General features: G+C 38.0%; 1 protein-coding gene across 2 annotated transcripts; it reads left to right on the top strand.

Moving 5' to 3' along the window:
- The first annotated feature begins 143 nt into the window (after nucleotides 1-143).
- Nucleotides 144-18,205, top strand: NDC1 (NDC1 transmembrane nucleoporin). 2 transcript variants are annotated; one of them, XM_082313359.1, is made up of 18 exons: nucleotides 144-377; nucleotides 455-575; nucleotides 1,889-1,990; nucleotides 2,346-2,520; nucleotides 3,016-3,154; nucleotides 4,591-4,699; nucleotides 6,218-6,269; nucleotides 6,888-7,020; nucleotides 9,235-9,327; nucleotides 10,642-10,723; nucleotides 11,614-11,769; nucleotides 12,851-13,105; nucleotides 13,239-13,357; nucleotides 13,594-13,644; nucleotides 14,701-14,764; nucleotides 15,981-16,081; nucleotides 17,049-17,209; nucleotides 18,082-18,205. In XM_082313359.1, the coding sequence occupies exons 1-18, from the start codon at nucleotides 330-332 to the stop codon at nucleotides 18,143-18,145; spliced, it is 2,025 nt and encodes a 674-aa protein (XP_082169485.1). In that variant the 5' UTR covers nucleotides 144-329; the 3' UTR covers nucleotides 18,146-18,205. The 2 variants fall into 2 exon arrangements, with proteins under 2 accessions (XP_082169485.1, XP_082169486.1); XM_082313360.1 differs by lacking the exons at nucleotides 144-377; nucleotides 455-575 and having other exon boundaries at nucleotides 1,990-2,055.
- The last annotated feature ends 1,020 nt before the right edge of the window (nucleotides 18,206-19,225 follow it).

The raw sequence follows: 19,225 nt of genomic DNA on the forward strand, positions 1-19,225 counted from the left end.
TCCCGTTGTCCCTCGGGCCAGCGCTGACGGGCCCTGCCGCCCCGCCGCAGTGGCGCAGAGGCCCGGGGAAGCCCGGGGGCCGGCGGGGCGCGGGTGCGGGAGGGCCGCTCCCAGGCCGCGGCGCGGGGCACGCCGGGAGTTGTAGTCCTCCCGGCGCTAGCCCGCTCGTCACTTCCACTCAGGGGGCGGGGAAAGCGGGCCTGCGCGCCTCCTATTGGCTGCTGACCGTCCGGCCTCCCGGCGTGCGGCGGAAGTGGCGTGCGGCCGGCGGGGGTGGCCGTTGAACGGCGGAGACTTTGAACGGCGGTGCGGGCGGCCGGGCCGCGGCCATGGAGGCGGAGGCGGGGGCGGGCCGGCAGCGGGCGCTGCTCCGCCAGGTGAGTGCGGGGCCTGAGGCAGGGCGGCGGCCCCCGGTCCCCGTCCGCCGCGGCCCCTCACGCTGTGCTTCCCTCAGGTGCTGGGTTGGAGGGTGGCGGCCGCCGTCGCCTGGTCCGTGCTGCTGCTGCCCGTCTGCACCGCGGCCTTCGTCGTCCTCAGCGGCCTCGACCCCTTCCACCCGGTGCGCTGGATCTCGAGTAGGTGCTGTGGCCTCTCCCGCTGGGGCGGGGGTCGGCCGGGGGCGGTCGGGGCTGGGGGCAGGCGCGGGAACCGTGAGCTGCGGTGCGCGGCGCGGTGTGAACCGCAGGCGCGGCGGTGGGAGGGAAGCAGCCCGGGACTCGCCTGCTGAGGGGCTCTTGGGAGAGAGGGGAGCGTGTGTCGGTGCATCAGCAGAGCACACACGTGGATGCGGCTTTCGTTTACCTTTCGGATCTGCTTGTGATCATGGCAGGGATCGTTTAAGTGCTTTGTTACGTGAAGTGACCCGATGTTAATATTTTAAATCCGTTTATAAAGTAAAATCGTTTCTGCTGCAGTACTTGACAAGGTGCCCTTTGATGTTTTTGTATTTTCACAGTCACGTGTTTGTATTTGCAGTTTTTTTCCCCCTATCTGTTGTTTTGGGCTCAGTCTCAGATAATGGGAACCGACTATGGCATTGTGTCACATTTCTACTTTGTGTGTTTCTGAATGGTCTTTAGGCTTTGAAATGTAAGTTTCTGTGTTGCTTATAACCATAACAGCCATAATCCTCCCTAGGTAGAAATAACTGTTGCAAGCTCCTGTAAGTATATCCTTCAGAGAAAAAATTACGTTAAGTGACTTAGTTGTCTGTTCTAAGTACTTGGACATGCTTCCCCTTTCTGCCCTGTGCAGCTGCTGTTTGCATAAAGAGCTTAAGTTTCCTCTAACTTTGGTGCATTAAATCGCAAGTGAAGTTCCTGAAACAGCTGCTCTGCGTGGTGAGAATAACTCCCTCGAGTGCACGCACAGAAAATTGAGAGATGTTTAGATGGAATCTTGATACCCGTGATCATTTAGTTGCTCCAGGCAGAGACTTGATTTCTTTCCCCCCTTTAAAAATACAAAAGTCCAAAAGAACCAATCAAAAGCAATTTACTCTGTAAGGCATTTCTTACCTTTTCAATGTGGGTGTATGGTTGCAGCTTTTATTAAGTCAAGGGAAGCTGTGTTAGTTTAGCCATAGTTTAATTAACTTTGAAAGGTTTGGTGGTTTTTTTTTTTTAAAAACAAATTTCTGAGTGTTCACTTATGAGAAAACCAGTTATAAGGGAATAAAACAGTTTCTGTAAAATATAAATATGCTTTTATGCAGAAATGTGCAGCTGGGCAGATCTGGTATGAGATTATAGAGTCCCTTGAATGTTATTCTCCTTTATGCACTTAATGGATAATTGCTAACTGCTTAAGTGTTCTTTTCTGTTACTTAATGTGTCACTGTTGTGTTACTGCAATCTTCTGAGCAATAATTTTTTTTTTTTAATTTTAGATTCTTTCAATGACTTATATACTTCCTACGTCATCTTTTGTATTCTCCTTATGTCTGTGGTGATATTAGTAATAAGCATCTTCAACGCTGAATTTTATGCAGGTGGGTTATGTAAATTGCCAAACTGTCTGTGACACCTGAATTAAATGGGACGACCATTTAAAGAGGTTTGTATTTACATTTGATATACTTAACGTTGGTAGATTTCCTTTAAAATTAATATAGACAGTATGCAAAACTTATTTTTAAGTAAGCCGTTCCAGATTCCTGCTTACCTTGTGGCTGAGACCCTCTTAGCTCAGCCGCTTCGTTGATTTCTTTGTCTTTTAGTGACTGATTCCAACTGTGAAAAGTTCTTTGGTGACAGTGTTTTGCTTTGGTTTTTTTTTTCTTTTTGTTTTTAATGAAGGGTTTTACTAGTAAGAAGTGGAAATTTACTTTTGGCTTTTATTTACAGTTGTGCCATCAATACCATGCTCTCGATTAGCACTGATAGGAAAGATTATTCATCCTCAGCAAGTTATTCATTCAGTTGTTCATGCTGTAATGGGAATGTTGGTTGCTTGGTGCGCTGCAGTTATGACAAAAGGGAAGTACCAGTTTCTCGCTGTGCCCTGCATGCCTTCAGAAAGGTAATTATTTGTGTGTGTTAAATTGTGCAAAGAACTTCTATTGTAAAATGTATTAACTGATGGCTTCTTTCAAACAAAAAAAATTAAAATTTGAGTACTATAAAAAATAAGCAATTATATGTTGATACCCTTTATTAAAGGATAGGAAATACCCTCATTTGTAAATGTTACAATGCACAGAGAAATAACTGGGCCAGAAAAACTAAATTGCCAGGATTCTTAATGGAAAGTTGAATGATGACAATTTGGTTGTCACTTGAACTAAGTCTTGGTCTCCTGGTTAATGTGACATACTTCATAAATATCGGAAGCATCCTTGTGCATAAATTACAAAAATAGGTGGTGGGATTCCTAACTTAGAAAAAACTTACTGAGATATCATCATATGTACTTATCAGGAAAGTAAAAGCAAACTTCTGATTTGAATTTCCTAAGGCTAGAATGATTTTCTTTTTTTTTTTTAACTCGGAATTAATTCTAAGTTTTCTATTTTAGCCTAGATGATGCTGTTCCTCAGATGTGCCTAAATGAGTATCACCTCTTTTTTCTACTCTCTGGAGCTTTCATGGGATACAGTTACAGTCTTTTGTATCTTATTAACAATATGAATTATTTGCCATTTCCAATCATACAGGTAAGAGGTTTAAATACTTTTGCAGAAAGACATATTTAAGTAAAACAGTGATCAAAAAGCCTTGATTGTTTATATTTTTGAATATGGCAGTAGCAGCTGTCTGTTGGCGTGCTTTCACTAATAGATGAAGCAAACGCTTAGTTAGCTTTAAATGCCGGTAGTGTTCATCTTCCTCCTTCCTGCTCAGCTCCTTTCAAATGAACACAGAAATTGGGGATGCTGTGACTATAAAACTTACACCCCTCTGATCCATCTTAAAGGCTGGCTGAGGTGGAGCATTGCAGAAAGTGAACTACAGGAAAGAGACAATATACACAAACTGAATATTATCTCCTGGGACTGACAACAAGGGTCACCTAAAAGCTGAAAATCTTGACAGTTTAAAAAAAAAAAAAAAGCATACTATCAGTTGTAACTGGGTACCAGCTCACTTAAAGTCTAAGTAACACATTAAATCTTGCTTAAAGCTCAACATACAAAGCTTGTTCATGTGTGTAGTGCTATGGAAACTGAAATTCCATTAATTCCTTTGGAAGGGGCTCTAGCAGTTCTACAGAAATCTGTACCAATGCAAAATGGTGAGGAGTGGCTTGTGAAACATCATCTTAAAAATCTCTTCTGTTGCTGTAAGCTTACAGCAGCCATTAGCTTTGCATGACTCCCAGATTTACAAAGTCCAACCAATTTGGCAAAAGGTATCTTTAAACAAGGTTGGTTGTATTAATGGAAAACATTTAAGTCATGACCATTCAGGTTATCAGCTAACCAAGCATCATTTTGGCAATGCTGTAGTTACAGTATTTTTAAAAATTCTATTATTTGAATATTGTTAATTCTCCTTTTTTTTTTTTTTTTTTTTTTTAGTGCAACTTAGCCAAGTAAAAAATTTAATCCCTTTGGTTTCATTTGCATAGTGTCAGACGGTTGTTTTAGTCGTTTGGAAAGATATATAATTTGTTTGTATGGAGAAAGGCATCAGTATTACTCTGGTTTCGCTACTTGGAGGATTATTGACTCTGTAACTCATGCTTGTCTGAATTTTCCCTATGTTTTAATGGAACATTTCTAATCTAAATGAAATCTAGTAGATTAAATATGCCTTCCTTGGTTTATTTTGTTCATTTTGCATTAGACAGCATTCTTCTAGTTTGTTCCCCTGTGTATAGAGTCAATTTACCCCATCCTCCATTTTCATACTGCTACAAGTAGGAAAAGGCATGAGAACTAGAGATGATTATAAAATGGCAGAAAGAGATCAGGAGAATAAATGGTAGGTATAACACATGGAATTGCCTTAAACTAATGTTTCAAATTCATCTAGACTTCATGTTTTCAAGTGTCTTGTCCTTTTTTTTTTTTTTTTTTTTTTACCATTTCATTGATTTGTTGATTTGTTCTGAATGTGGAATACTAAACGTTTTTTTGTTTGTTTTTAGCAATACAAGTACTTACGTTTCAGAAGATCTTTGCCTCTCCTGGTTAAACACAGTTGTGTGGAATCACTGTATTTTGTTAGAAACTTCTGTGTTGCATATTACTTTTTTGGTAAGGGTTCCTGAAATTCTCTCTCTTTTTTTTTTTTTTCTTTTTTTGTTTTTTTTAATTCCTGTATTTTGAAAACTTTATCTTTAATCAGTCAGCCCTGTTATACTGTTTTGCCAGCCTTCCAGGTAACTTGCTGAAGGCACATAGACTTGTTTAAACAAATAAAGAGATCTAACACTTCTCTAGCAGTAGGAAAAGGCTCAGGGTTTGTACAGCAATATTTGTATGACGGCAATTCTTACAGCCTCACAGAAGCTTGTTTAGCGTGTGAGAAATGTCTCTTCTCCAAAGAGATTAACACCTTCTGTAAGAATTTATTGTCTAGTGGATAACATTATAAGAAGATGGCAATATTCTAAGGAGAAGGGAGTGGGGAGCAATAGTTTTCTAACCTGAAGTCTGTGTTTGGTCACTGTGCCAAAACATAGACTGTTGTCTCTGGTGATCTCTTCTGTGCAGGAAATCTTATTGCAGGCAGTTGTGAAATAACTTGTATGTAAGAGGAGCTACCAAATTCTAATCAGCTGGTGGTTTACAAGTGTGCATTTTAAAACCTGATGCTTTGGGCCACTGTTTACATACCTGTCCTGATTTGTTGCAAAAAGATTATAAATTTGAAAACACAGTCAAATTTAAAAAAAAAAAATGTTTTCGTCTGTAATTTATATTCCCTTTTTTCTTTAAATATTCCCAAATATTTTTTAACATGGATAAACACTTCCATGCCTTGGACTGCTCTTTCCATTGCCTGGTATTGGAAATGTAATCACAGAGCTGAATCTGACATACCAGCAGTGGGCATGTACATACATTGTATGTAATGTTGCTATATTTTCACTATTTTTAAGTAAAAATTAGCACTTTGGCTGTATTCTCAAGTGCCTTTTATATTATTTAGAGGAAGCAAGGGAGACAAAGGCAGCATGGCTCCCTCCCATATGAAAATGAAGTTTGGTCTTTAAAACTATGGTAAAAAAATCTGTGCTGATGAAGATGATTGCACTGGACTCTGAAAATAGGAATTTTTAATGTTATGGTTGTAATTATTCTCCTAAATGATGTCAAAATATGCTAGAATTATTTCCACTTTATTTACATTAGGGGCTAAATTAGAAGTATGGTGGTTCTATATCAGTTTCCATTAAGTCTTTAAAAGCACTTTGCTGCTGCCTGAGCTGTAGTGAAAATTAATATTAAATTACTATTAACCCTCTTGTTAGTGAAGAAACAAAATAACTCAGTGCTGAGAAGCTAGCAGTAAGAGATAAGGTCTGCATCTCTCAATGTATAGTTGCTGGTCTGAAGCCTTTTTTCATTCTCTTGTTTCTCTTTCTTAAAAACAAGCAAACAAACAAACAAAACAAACCAACCCCAAAGGCAGATTGTTTCCTGGTGCACACGTGTTACAAGACCAGTTGCTTGTCTATACTTGCATTCTACTTTTGTCGTCTTTTTGGCCTCTTGTTTATGTGTTTTGCAGTGTCATATTCGTTTCAGTGTTTCTTTTTGATCCCCTAGGTTATATCCCAAAGGTATGGATAAGTACCACAATGGATCTTCATATAGACAGGTAGGTAGTACATTGTGCTGAAAACTTGCAGGAGAATATTGCTGACAACTCCCTTTGCTGAAGAAGTCCAGCTTAGCAGCTGGTTCTTTGTGTGTAGTAGGACTCAGTTCCCTGCCTCCCCACGCAGAACGTGAGGAGCATTGGGTACTTCTGAAATGGATCTGAAAGGAACCAACATCCCCTTGTAGGAACCATCTTGTAGATAGTCATTAACATATCCTCTCTAGTTTCCTTCATCTCTGTAAGTCTCTAAAATATTAGAAAGGCAAATCTCTTCAAATCTCACACATGTGTTTTAGGGGGGCATGTCTTCGTTTTTATATAACTACCATTTGTTTTAAAATAGGGAAACTGAAGTCTTAATACCTTAATTGACTAAAACTGTAATTGTTATTTATTTCATATTTCTTTTCTCTTTTCCTTGATTTCATTAATTTTTCTTAACTTCATTTCATCACAGTTACTGAAAAATTAAATAAATGGTATCTCAAACATCTTTAAGAAACTGTTTTTGCAAAAAAATGCAACTTTTTTTCTTGCAATTATTGCTACTGTAACAGCTTACTATAGATGTCTTCTGTAATAAAAATACTTATATCTCGATTGTTTTATCTGCAGTAAATTGCATCCTCTTGACACTCTGACTGGCTTATTGGATCTCTCCTTGGTTTACCATGCCTGGTTATGTGGCGTATTTCTTCTGATTACCTGGTACATTGCATGGTTACTCTTCAAAATCTACGCTACAGAGGTTAGTACTTAGTGACAGTGCTAAAGGTATAACATCAGTGTTTCACAGATAATACTTTCTTTTCAAAAGCAGTTTTACTAGGAAATAACTTAGGAATTTTTGAATTTTCAAAGCATGCACTACAGATAATATCTGATAACTGAACAGTCAAAAGAGGCCTGGGTGTTAACTGACCTTCCCTTTCTCTCCTTATAGCAAGGCAAGCCTGGGCTGCTTACAAAAGTAATGCTTTGTTATTTCCACCTCCTCTTCTTACTCCACTACTTCTGTTTGTGTGTCCCCCTTTTCCTGTTCATGTTTGACGCTAAATCCCTGGAGATGCTGTAGGGGCCACCCTAACAAAGAACCACTTCGTGCTTCATGGAGTCTGCACCATGTTCTTTGTCCTCTTTAGGTGTAAATACAGATAAGACAGCGCAGGGCCCGTATGTGTCTGGCAGAGCTTACTAGCTTGGTCTCTGCATGTGTTTCCATGCAATGATTTTGTATTTGAGCGTGAGACTAGCTGAAGACTTGTGACAAACAGCTGCAGGTTACACGGGAAGATGATATTCAGAAACCGTATAGCTCTTAATCCAATTTTACAATAGGAAAGAGAACAAAATGCAGTCAATTTTCTGTGAGCCAAGCTCTAGAAATCTCAAATTTAAGCAAACTATCAAAGTACACAGTTCTGCAAAGCAGAGACATGTTAATCTAATTCAGGCTGCAGTATTAAAATAGACTTCAAGCAATCTTGGGAATTAAGACACTTGTGCTTTTTCATTCAATCATAAAGTTACAAATTAATATGGCTAAAAAAAGACTGTTTAAATATCTAATGAATCATATTAGAATAAATGTGAGACCATGATTGAAGGGGGGGGGGAGGGGAAGTCTTGCCAACAAAGAATTGAAGAAGACTTGATCTTTGTTGACAAATCCAGATATTTCTTTGTAAGAATACGGAGGAAAAAATTGTTCATCTAACTTGATTTTTTTTTTTTTCTTTTTTAAAAAACATTGCTAGAGTGCAGGTTAGTAGCGAAAAAAAAAAAGCAAGGTTTAAATCCTGGTGAAACACACTTATGGAATGAAATGGTATACAGTGCTTGGAGGGTTAGCTTTAATTAGAAAGGTCTAGTTGTTGTGACTGCATGGAGAAAAGATTAACAATAAGTCAAGCATAACTGATGTAATGACGTGTCATAATCTGTAGACGGCTCCAACAACAGCTCTGAGGTGTGAACAACCTATTTCAAAGGATAATAGTTGAAGCACCAGTGAACATTGTGTGTCAGTCTGCAATTATTGTATTGCTTATAAAACTGTGGAAGACAAAAGAAACGTACAGTTGTGAAGGTATAAAATGGACCATGCCCTTTTGACTGTTGAACAAAAGATTTGTTTATCCACATTATTTTTTTTAATGAGCTAAAAAACTTCCAAAGCTGTTTGTAAATATTTGCGTAGCACTAACTGGAAGGTCAAAGATATTGTAAACTTAGTCCATATGAAGTCACTTTATGAACACTCCGAAAGCAATTGCTACCTCAAATTTCAATTTTGCAGTTGGAAACAGGAGAATAAAGCTATGATACGTAAAATGAGTGCAGTAACACAAAACTGACAGGTAATCTGTGCCGAAACTGGTCCATGTTAAACACCGTTAAAAAGACGCAATGTTTGATACAATTTAAGCATTTGCAATGTACATTTTAAAACACAGAATATGAATATCATGATGATAAAAATAAGAATTAATTAATTTATCAGAGAAACAGTGCAAAAGAATTAAAAATATCTTTTATTATTTGGTACAAGAACCCTCAGTTCTTCACCAGAGTGATTACACTGTTAAACATAGACATCACAGTTTAGATTTCAGTCTTGTTTCTGAATATGGTGTCACTAGTTTTTCCTGGGTATGTGGTTAGAGGAATTTCTTTTCATAATGATATGATGCCCCTAGCTACGAATTATATGGGTACATGGAATGTATTTGAAGATAAAGATATCTGGATTTTATAAGATTTCTCAATTTTAAACATAAGGAGTAAAGTCTTTTTGTTTCGATGTTAGAAATTTCAGGCTAGTTAACAGTAAGTCGAAGCAATGAGGTATGTGCTTTTGTAGTTCATCCTTCATCTGACAAGTAGCAGTTCAGGTGTGGCCTTTCATAAAGTCTTCTTGTGTTTTGCTCTGTGTAACACAACTTCTGATGTTTATATTTAGACACATCATTTTCCTGTCCAGCCAACTTTTGCTGAGGAGACAGACCAGTGCCTGCCTAAAATCTTAAACAGCAACCCGCCCCTCATTATAAAGGTAATTGAATTCCCACCATCTTACCAGCTAGGTGTGTGTTGAGAAGGTGTTTCTCAAAGCATGTAATCAGATCTTCTCGGTACCAGTTATTTTAACTGAGGTGCTAGTTCTTTAAAAAGCTGCCTGAGAACACTGGAGGAGGCAGTTACACCTAATGGTGAAAATTTGTTTAGTAGTGACATCTGCTGGTGCTCACCACACTGTTACTTTGAGTTGGACAGACTCATTTAGTTGGAGGTAAGATCTATTTGTCTGCAGCATAAGTATGTTAGTGTGTACTGACCTTAAAACAGAAGGTTAGTGGCATTCAGGTTTTTTAACTCTTTCAACTTCGAGTCTTTGTCACATAAAGAGGTGTTTTATCTCTTTGTACGCTTTTAATGCTTTGCCCCTGCTACTTATATTTGAGTTCTTACATGTGTGTTCTCTCTTGAAATTAAAAAAAATACTTCCACATTTATGTTGGAAGTTGGGTTTCTTTTTTAAAAAAGACAATACTAAAAAGCTACTTAAAACTTGTGGGTAAAGGAGTGGGTATACTTGTGGGTATTTTGGTCTGACTATGGTAATCATTAATGGGATTTACTGAATATAATACTGAAAAATTGGAGACCTCGTGTAAGAAGTATCATGTAAATAAAGATAAGAATATTCTCCTGCATGTACAAAATCTACGTTTACTGATTATACAGATCTCTGGTAAGACTGGAGATACAATAGGCTGCAATCCATTTGAATCCTTTTTTAAGCTTTGCTGCACTGTCAAAGGATGGGTGGGGAAGAGTCGAGCACAGCAGAGTTAAAGTTAGAGGAAATCTAATTTATAATCTCAGCTGTTATTAAAGTGTGTAATTTCTAATTGTATCTTGCATAGTGGGAAAAATCTGGTTGTTTTTGGTTTGCCACATTAACTACTTAATCACATGAAGAAGCAGTATTAGGTCCGGTACTGCATGTGTAGTTGAGCTCTGGCTTGCAAAAACAGTTCTTTCCTTAGACTTTTTTTGCATCTTAGGTTCTTTTTGTCTGAGCTGTTAGCTGTTAAGATAGAAAATGGTGTTAGATCTTCTTTAACTCCAAAGAAATGACTTATCAGTAAAGTTCTCTGAAGCTCTTACTAACTCAGCAGCCCCATCCAGAGTCGTTCTAGGGATGTGTGCAGTCCTTTGCCTTCTTTCTTTTTCTGTTACCTGGCTGGTTTTAGTCTGTGTGAACTGATTCTTTGTTAGGGATTGCTTTTCTATGGATAACTACATTTTTTTAAGGAAATACATTGGACTTTGCATGTACTAAAACATTTTCATTTCTTTGTAGTTTTTAGCCTTACAAGACTTGATGTTACTTTCCCAATATTCTCCTGTTCGACGACAGGAAGTCTTTAGCCTTAGTCAGCCAGGTAATTATAAAAACTATTCCATATTGATTCTTTTTTTTTTTTTTTTTAGTGTGTTAGTCAAATGCTTTTAAAAGTTATTTAATGCTGTGATACATGCTACATAAGCTGGAAGGCCTCATAAGTAAAAGTATCCCTGCGATGCCTTTTCCAAAAGGATGCTTAATTATCTATATTCATATTGTTTTATCTATGAAACTCAACAAATTCTGATGTCTGTTGTTTGCTTTAAATGACAACCATGAGGAAACACAGGTCTTAGGCTATTGAAAGCAGGGTCCTCTTGACACCACCAGTCAAATAGTCCAAACTGAATAATCTAACAGATGGGCATGAAAGCCTAATGTTGAGATGTGAGTGAGGTGAAATCAAGCATAAACAGTGAGTCACCACTAGAGCTGTGAAAGCAAACAATGGCTATAATTTCAATTAGTATTCAAGCCTCTTGCTATATACAGAGATACGGCAGAGAAGGTCAATTAAAACTGCTTAAAAGCCTTCAGGAATTTTTTGTTACACCTCATCAGGAATTCTAGTGTTTGTACTACTTCAAAATTTTACCGTCTCCGTTGGTATTACTTTGTTCATTGTAGTTGTTTAGTGATTTTGGGTCTGATGGGCCGAACTGCCTGTTTTTCCTGCTTGCTTAGCAGGTTTCACTGAAGTCTTTTTAGAGTTATGCATTGACAGGAGGATAGAGTCTGTCCATGTTTTCATCTTCCTCTCAATACAAATAAACCATCACAGTGAAAATGCACTGTGTCTTTTTAGAAATGGAGTCTAATCTTTGAAGCTTATGCGGAGAGCACGTGTGCGCTATCAGAATAGATACAAGGATGATCATCTGGGTTAAACATACCTACTGCATTTCCTTTTTGTGTGCATACTGCTAGGTGGGCACCCGCACAACTGGACTGCAATATCAAGGGAGTGTTTGAGTCTTCTGAGTGATCTGACCCAGAGGCTGATCACACAGCAGGACGCTGCAGCAGCAAATGGGAGAGCAAAGCAGCCAGCAGGAGAGCTGAAAGTGTCTCCGCAGACTCCAAGTACGTGAGGAAACACTCATAATACTTTGTAAAGCACGAAAGTACCAGTAGATTACATAGGTACATTAGTCTCAACTAAGTTGTATGGGGAAGATGAGTCACAGGGTTTTCTGCAAATAAATGCAAAGAAAAAAAGTCTCTCCCCCAATTTCGCTTTAGGTATTCTTGTTGAAATAATATCAAAATAACTAGAAAACGTGGAAGGATCATTTTTACTCAGTTTGTTTACTTTGCATGATGTTATGTTCAATGCAGTATTTTTTCCACACTTGCATGAATTAAGGAAGTCTAATTATTACAGTTTTAGTAAGTGGTTGAACCTAGTACAGGGAGAACTTAAGTCTTGCCAAGAGATGCTTTGTAATTTGCATAGCTGCTCTTATGATTAGTTTAAGATGGTAAAATTAGTTTTTGTTTTGTTGTTGTGGGGACTTTGAATATGTTTGTGTGATTCACTAATGTCACTGCAGAATAAGAAGAGCCAGTCTGACTCTTGAGCTGCGTGCAGCCTGCAAGCATTTCCGGTGTTTTAGATGCCAAACTTAGGCATCATTCCTGGCAGCAGAGCTGTGTTAGCACAAGGGGTGCCAGGTAATTGAATCCCTTAGCAGTCAGTGCCCTAGGAACAGCAGGGGACTGTTGGTATGCCAGAGGTGAATTTCTTCTAGTGCTGCTGTGCCTTGGGTTTTGTGACTGACGTGTCTTTTCTTATGTACCAGGCAGAATCAGAAAGAATTGCCATTCTTCCATAGGTAGCCTTTTTTCTACTACTTAATCTTAAAAGCACCCTTTACTACGCCCTGGTATATATCTATATAATGCTAGCTAGCAAAAGGAGAAAAAGAAGGAAATCCACAGGGATCTGTCTCATCACTTGCTGTTCTTAAACTGATGAACTTTTAAAACACTTCATGCTCATGTGGATGTGTACTTCCTTGCAAAACTACAGTGGAAACAATGTCCTTTAATAAAAGCTCTAATGATAGAGAGGAGGTTGAAATAGCACTCAAATAACAAACCCATCTTTTATTTCATATGTTCCAGCCTGTTTGTCTTAATGCAGTGTGTTCTTTGTCATTAGGAGCTGTTGTGACAGAAGACATGTCTTCCCAGTCACAGAAGTCTAATATCGTTCCCAGAGCCTCCATGTCTTCGCTGGTTAAATCATCCCTAATGCCTTTAAAGACATCGCCTGGGTCTGATGTTGGTTCGCCTTTCAGCTCACCTGCTTTAAATTGCAAGACGGGAATTCTGGATGTAAACTCTCCTTGGCATGGATCAGTCCAAAGTCCTCACGTTATGAGAAGGGGACCAAAGCTGTGGACGTCAGGTTCAGGTAGAGATTCTTCCACGGCACTTTTTTTAGCCTTGTAGTCGTAAGTGTAGTAGGCGTGTCAATAGAGATCCGTATCTTGAGGATTAAAGTGACAGCAACTAGTTTTTCTGAAGATATTGTATTTCTTTTGTAGATCTGCAAATGAATGGTTCCCACCACGAATCCTTCCCAGTGCTCTCTGCTGCAAGAGTTGGCAGTGAGGCAGTACAGCCAAGCTTTATTTACACATGGCTTCAGAACAAGCAAGAACAGGTAGAGTAAAAGTTGCAGTACAGATAGGTTACAGTTAGTGCAGCTTAGGTGTTCTCTCTTCTGAAAGAACTTTTCCATTTTTGTTAATGAATACTTCCTTCTCCAATTAGCTTACATAACAAAAATCCTTCCCCTTCCCCTTCAATCCCTTTATCCTGTGAGAAGGGTTGAGGAGGGCCAACTGTGCATACCTTCAGATAAATACAGATTATATTTAACCTCTTGTTTCTTTCCAGATAAAAAACTTCTTGTCAAAACGAGTGCTGATAATGTATTTCTTCAGCAAGGTAATAATGATCTTATGTTTTGTGACTGAGTGGCATGGACTAGAAATGCATGAGCGTATAGCTTCTGCTGTGGCACTATGTAACTTTTGCATATAATAATGATGCTAAAACCTTTTTTTAATCTAAGGTTTTCCATAAGTACAACTTCGTACTTACTATGAGTTTCATAGCAGGAGTATCCCTGCATAAAAAAAGAAGAATAACACTTGTTTAAACTCATCTGATTATAAGCTGCATTTTGCTTAAAGCATCATGTACTAGTAAAACACAAGAACTCAAATGCAATTGTCTCGGTATACTAATTGTAAGATGACACGGCTTCTAGTTAATGTTAAAATTCAATTAACTACCTTTTGTTAGGTCAGTGTACCAAATGAATTCTTTGTAGTTTTCTTTTGTTGGGAGAATTGGTAGCTAGAATGTTGGGAATTTCTCCTTATGAAATATTGGTGCTAATATTGCTATTACTTTTCAGGTGAACTTGAATACTTAAACTAAGTTTGCATAGTATTTACACAGAAAAACAATTGGGTATTTCACTTAGCATAATTGAACAATAACTCAAGTTTTACAGAAGCATCCCCCCATACCTTAGGTCTTTGTTTTTCAGGGATTTAAATGTTTTCTGCAAGCAGAGATCATATTTTTATATGCAGATCTTTTGTGTGTGTGTGATAATGGTTTATGCTTACATGTACAGCAGTGTTTTCTGATCAGTTATAGACTGGAGCAGAGACTGAGGCAAGCAAGATCATGAAATAGGCCTGGGGGAATTGTATTGCCCATTTAGCCCTTGAAAACTAGTTAGCTAATATATGTTCTTTTCTGGAAGTCCCAACTGTAGCTATAGCTTTGTGGGCAGCTCCTGTCCAAAAAGAATTTTAGTTTCTTAAAAGATCAGATTTTTCTGGGTATTCCCTGAGATCTGTCAGCCTTGCAGCTCTTTTCTGAGGGGAGGGACATGACCCTGTCAAATGTGTAATACCTTCATTGAAACCTGCAATTTTGGTGATACTATTTATAAAGTGCGCTCAGAATGCTTTGATTTCTTCTCAGCACCCAGAAGCCTCCATCCAAGCTGTCTTCTCTGATGCCCAAATGCACATCTGGGCTTTGGAAGGTAAGCAGTTTCTATTCCCAGGTGATCCACTCTGGCTCATGAAACTACAACTAAAAAGATCTGATTCCAGGTGTCTGGGGCTCTGTGCTTTATAAATGTAATGGAAGAAAAATCTTTGAATGTATTTTGACAAAAACCCAACTGCATTTGAGATACCAACATGAATAAAGGTCTAATTCACTTGTTAGTTTTGGTGTCCCACGCGAGATCTCTTTAGTTTATGTTCTGCAGACGTTTGATAGAGATTCCTAAACTTGATTTCTGTTGCTTCTCTCCCACAGGAACCTATGTATCACTTTTACTTTTTTTTTCAGTAACAGATTTATGATGTCTCTTTACAACAGCTTTTCACACTAAAGGCTCTGAGTCTTTCTCTATTAATCATGGAGAGTTGAGTTGAGGGAGGGAGGCACTCAGTAACTTAAATAAATGGAAAAAGATGGTCTGCAAAGAATTAAAAAAACAGTGACAGTATGTGGTTGCACTATGGGATTTTCTTGTTTGTTTCAAAGTCATGAGCAAATACCAGTATTGATAGAATCTTTTATTAGATTCGTCTGTGCAAATGGTGATCTTTTTTCCTAGGTTATGTTTTATGGGCAGATATGCCAGGCTGTGTCAGATTGACGGTGATGAGTTGGGACGTACAGAGTCAGGAGATAGGAATCACACACACAGTTTGCGGAAAAGCAGAAGATACCATTTGTGTTTTAACTAAGGGCAGAGGGGTAGGCTGTAATTTTTTAAAATATGATAAACAAGTAAACTGAGAAGGGGTTTAAAGCTAAATCAAGGTTTCCCTCAAAGTGGTAGAGAGTTCTCCTCATACAAGCTGAACAAAGAAAGTTAAGTGATCTGGAAATGTTTGTGTATGGCTAGAAGAGTTGTGAAGTAGGTCCTGTCTCTTGGTTGATGTCAGGTACAGCTCCAGAGCAGTGGAAAGAGGGAGCCAATGCTTTTTTAAATTTTATTTAATATATAATCTCTCTTGCATTATCATCAACCTTTAAACTATTGCACACCTGTCAAACCAGTGACTGGTTTAGTCCTGAAGCAAGCTGGAGCTGAGGTAACTGTCATCTGGCTGCAGTAAATCCTGAAGAATTCCACTACACTAGTAGAATCTTCAGGCAAACCCACGATCTTTGTTAATGCTTCAGAAGTTGAGAATTCAGTAATTACAGCGAACTTTTTATTTTTGTTTTTGTTTTTAAAGGTCTGTCTCATTTGGTAGCAGCCTCCTTTACTGAAGACCAATTTGGAGTTGTCCAAACTACACTGCCGGCTATCCTGAATACTCTACTGACTCTTCAGGAGGTAAAAACTGTTAACTTTTTCTTACTGCAGAACAAGTTTAGGAGAAGAGAAAGAGTTTTGTTAATTTTATGTTTTGACATTGCTGACCAGTCATAACATTCAAGTTGTTACCACTGTAAATGGCTTCTCTTCTGCAATTAATCTAAACAAAACAGCTAGTTGCCACTAAGTGCATTATGAAACAGCTGAATAAAAAAAACTTGTTAGGTTTTTAAAATGTAGAAATAGAAAGCATGTTTTTAATGGAATGTTTAATTAAAAAAAAAGGTACTATATGCTCACTTAAATACCTTGTTTTAGGGGTGCAGCAATTATAATACTATATTTTATGCATGGTTAGGACTTCATCTTTATTTGGCTGTACACAATTGCTTGTGCAACCTGGAGCACTTGGAGACATTGCAAGTCGCAGGAGATAAGATCTGTGTGGTGTTTCTCTACTAATACTAAGATACTACTCTCAAATTGCTGGTGTTTGTGTAATATGTATTTAAAAAAAAAAAATCCAGATTTGTTTCCAAGGCTATGCGTGTCCTATTGACGTAATCACTTTACACTGCCTTCGTGGAGATTCTTGGAAAGAATTTAGAGGTTATTAAAGTTCTTCAGTAAGTCATCTATTCCAAGAACAGGCACCAGGAAAAAAAAACAACGACCAATACCCTTGTTTCTGAAAGAAACCAGTCATAATACAGGACAGAATTGTATTTCTAGTGCAGCTTGTGCTGTGCTTAGCATTTAAGACTCATTAACAGAGAATCTTATTTCATGGAACTTGGTTCTTTGTTCATGTCGATGGCCAGGAAATGCAAGGTCAGGCTCAGTCTCCCAATATGTTTTTGTGTGTCTTGGTGGAATTTCTGAACTTGCACTTTCTTTTTGTTTTATTTGACATAAACATGTTGCTAGTTACATTTTGAAATAATTGAACAGATGTAACAAGTTCACTTATGTTTTTCTCAATCAGGTTGTAGACAGACATTTCAAACTCCCTCATGTTTCCAGCAAGCCCCCCAGGATTTCAGGAAGTCTGGTGGACACATCCTACAAAACGCTACGATTTGCACTTAGAGCATCTCTGAAAACAGCACTATACCGGATAACTACTGTCTTTGGAGAACACTTAAAGTAAGAACTTTTTCATGATTGCTTGCTTGCTAAATTTAGTTGTAATTAATGTTATTGTAGGACCTGTGGAAAGGGAGGTTTGGGCAAAAAGCCCTTCAGGTCATTATTCTAACATGGTATTTTAGCATTTTTTGATTTGTGGAACCTTAAATTTTTGTGTAGATATATGGTCCCCTTTAGAAACTTATTATTCATAGATTTCTGGGCAATTTTTCTTAGTCGCTTGTCATGAACTCTTTAGAAGCAGTCCATGAATACCACTCATTTAATAAATCTGAGCTGTGGAAAAGAAGGTAAATCAACTAGAGACAATTGTCTGTTCTGTAGGGAGAGAATCCAGAGAATCCTATGAAGAGTCCAAATAATCAAATTCCCTTTCTGCTTCATTGTCTGGCTCTTTCTCAGCTACTGTTACAGCAGGCAGACTTTCATACTTGGCCTCTGAATACCTGAGACTGAAACTTCCTGCAGTATCTGCCCGTCTCACCCTGTGGGAATGAAATGTTACTCAGTTTGGAAGTGCTAGATATACAGGAGAGAGCATTTTCAGAGATTCTTTCTTACCTAAATCATTCTTGCATGTTAAACAATTGCTTGCATGTGTTTAAAGGTAAGGAAATAGGCTAGGTTTCTCGGGACGAGTGTCTTTTAGTAGTGGAAGCTGTTGAGAGTAAGAATTGTCAGTTTTAAGGGTTAATACACTTTTTTGTCTTTTTCTCAGAATGTAGGTTTTTCATACAGCTGGGTTTTCTAAAATTTAGCTTCAGTGTAATTGTTGATTTCAATGTATACTTAATTTTGGCATGAGGCTTTATTTTTGTGGTGTATTACAATTCATGTAAAATCTTATGTTCTGCATTTGTTGTTTTTAGTGCAGTGCAAGTGTCTACAGAACATAAGAAAAGACTCCAGCAGTTCTTGGAATACAAAGAATAAATAACAGCTTTTGATGCAGCTACGTTTTTTTTCAACAGTCTTTGTAAGAAGAAAGTGGGACTAATGAGCCTTTTTATCTTGGCTTTTTGGAAAAGCATATGGAAGTACAAGTCACAGAACAAAACTCTTAGAACTGTAGAAGAGCTCTTCTGGGTTTGGATCATCTTTTGTATAATAAAACTTTTCTAACATTCATCTTGCCTTCTTTTAATATCAGTTACAAATGAGAAAGTGTCAGTTCTTATTTTATGTAAGACTATGACATTTGAGATTATTAGAGTTACTTTGCCACTGAGATCCTTCACTGTTTTTCACAATGTATTCTTTTCCTACCCTTTCCTGTTAAAGGGCTGAGTAGAGATTTACATAGATACTTAGTGTGCCTAAGTGTTTCATAAATTTAGTTGATAACACTTTTAGTGCAGATGAAGTGTGTACTTTAAGAGTAGGAAACAGATGTGCCCAGGAATAAAACATGCTACTCTTCTGTAAGATGGAAATATTCCTTCAGACTAAAATGGGTGTGCAGGAAAGGCATTGTTAAGACACACATACTGCTTAAAAAGCTAGCAGCTTGGATTTTATCTTTAAGGTGACCTAGGAAACTAAGTTCTGATCTACACTGAAACATACAGGAACATTAGTGCATTTAGTAAAACTCCAAGTAATGATACTATGAATTAAAGTTTGGATCAACAGCTTTCTGTTAAGGTGGATAACAAGGATGATTGCAGCATATCCAACTTTTTCAAAATAATACACATTATTGGTAGCTTCTGGTGAAAACTATGACTTTTTCAAAGCATTTTTTTAAACTTATCTGGAAGTAAACCTGTCCAAATTGTTTGAAAATTAACTACTCTATTTTTAAACTGACTCCATTTATTGTGATACCTACACTAGAAAATATGAAGCGTTTAGATGTACCTGCAGTACCTCACTGAAATTTCTTGAGGTAAAAGTGAGCTAAATGGTCTTGCAAATGAATTTAGTGTGATAAGGGAAAACAAAATTTGGATAATTTTCCTTCCATTCCCTTCAGTGTTGTTAGCCCTGTGGGGTTTTGGATGTTTTTTTTTG

This window comes from Platalea leucorodia (genome assembly GCF_965183815.1).
Source record: "Platalea leucorodia genome assembly, chromosome: 5".
Lineage (NCBI taxonomy): Eukaryota > Metazoa > Chordata > Aves > Pelecaniformes > Threskiornithidae > Platalea > Platalea leucorodia.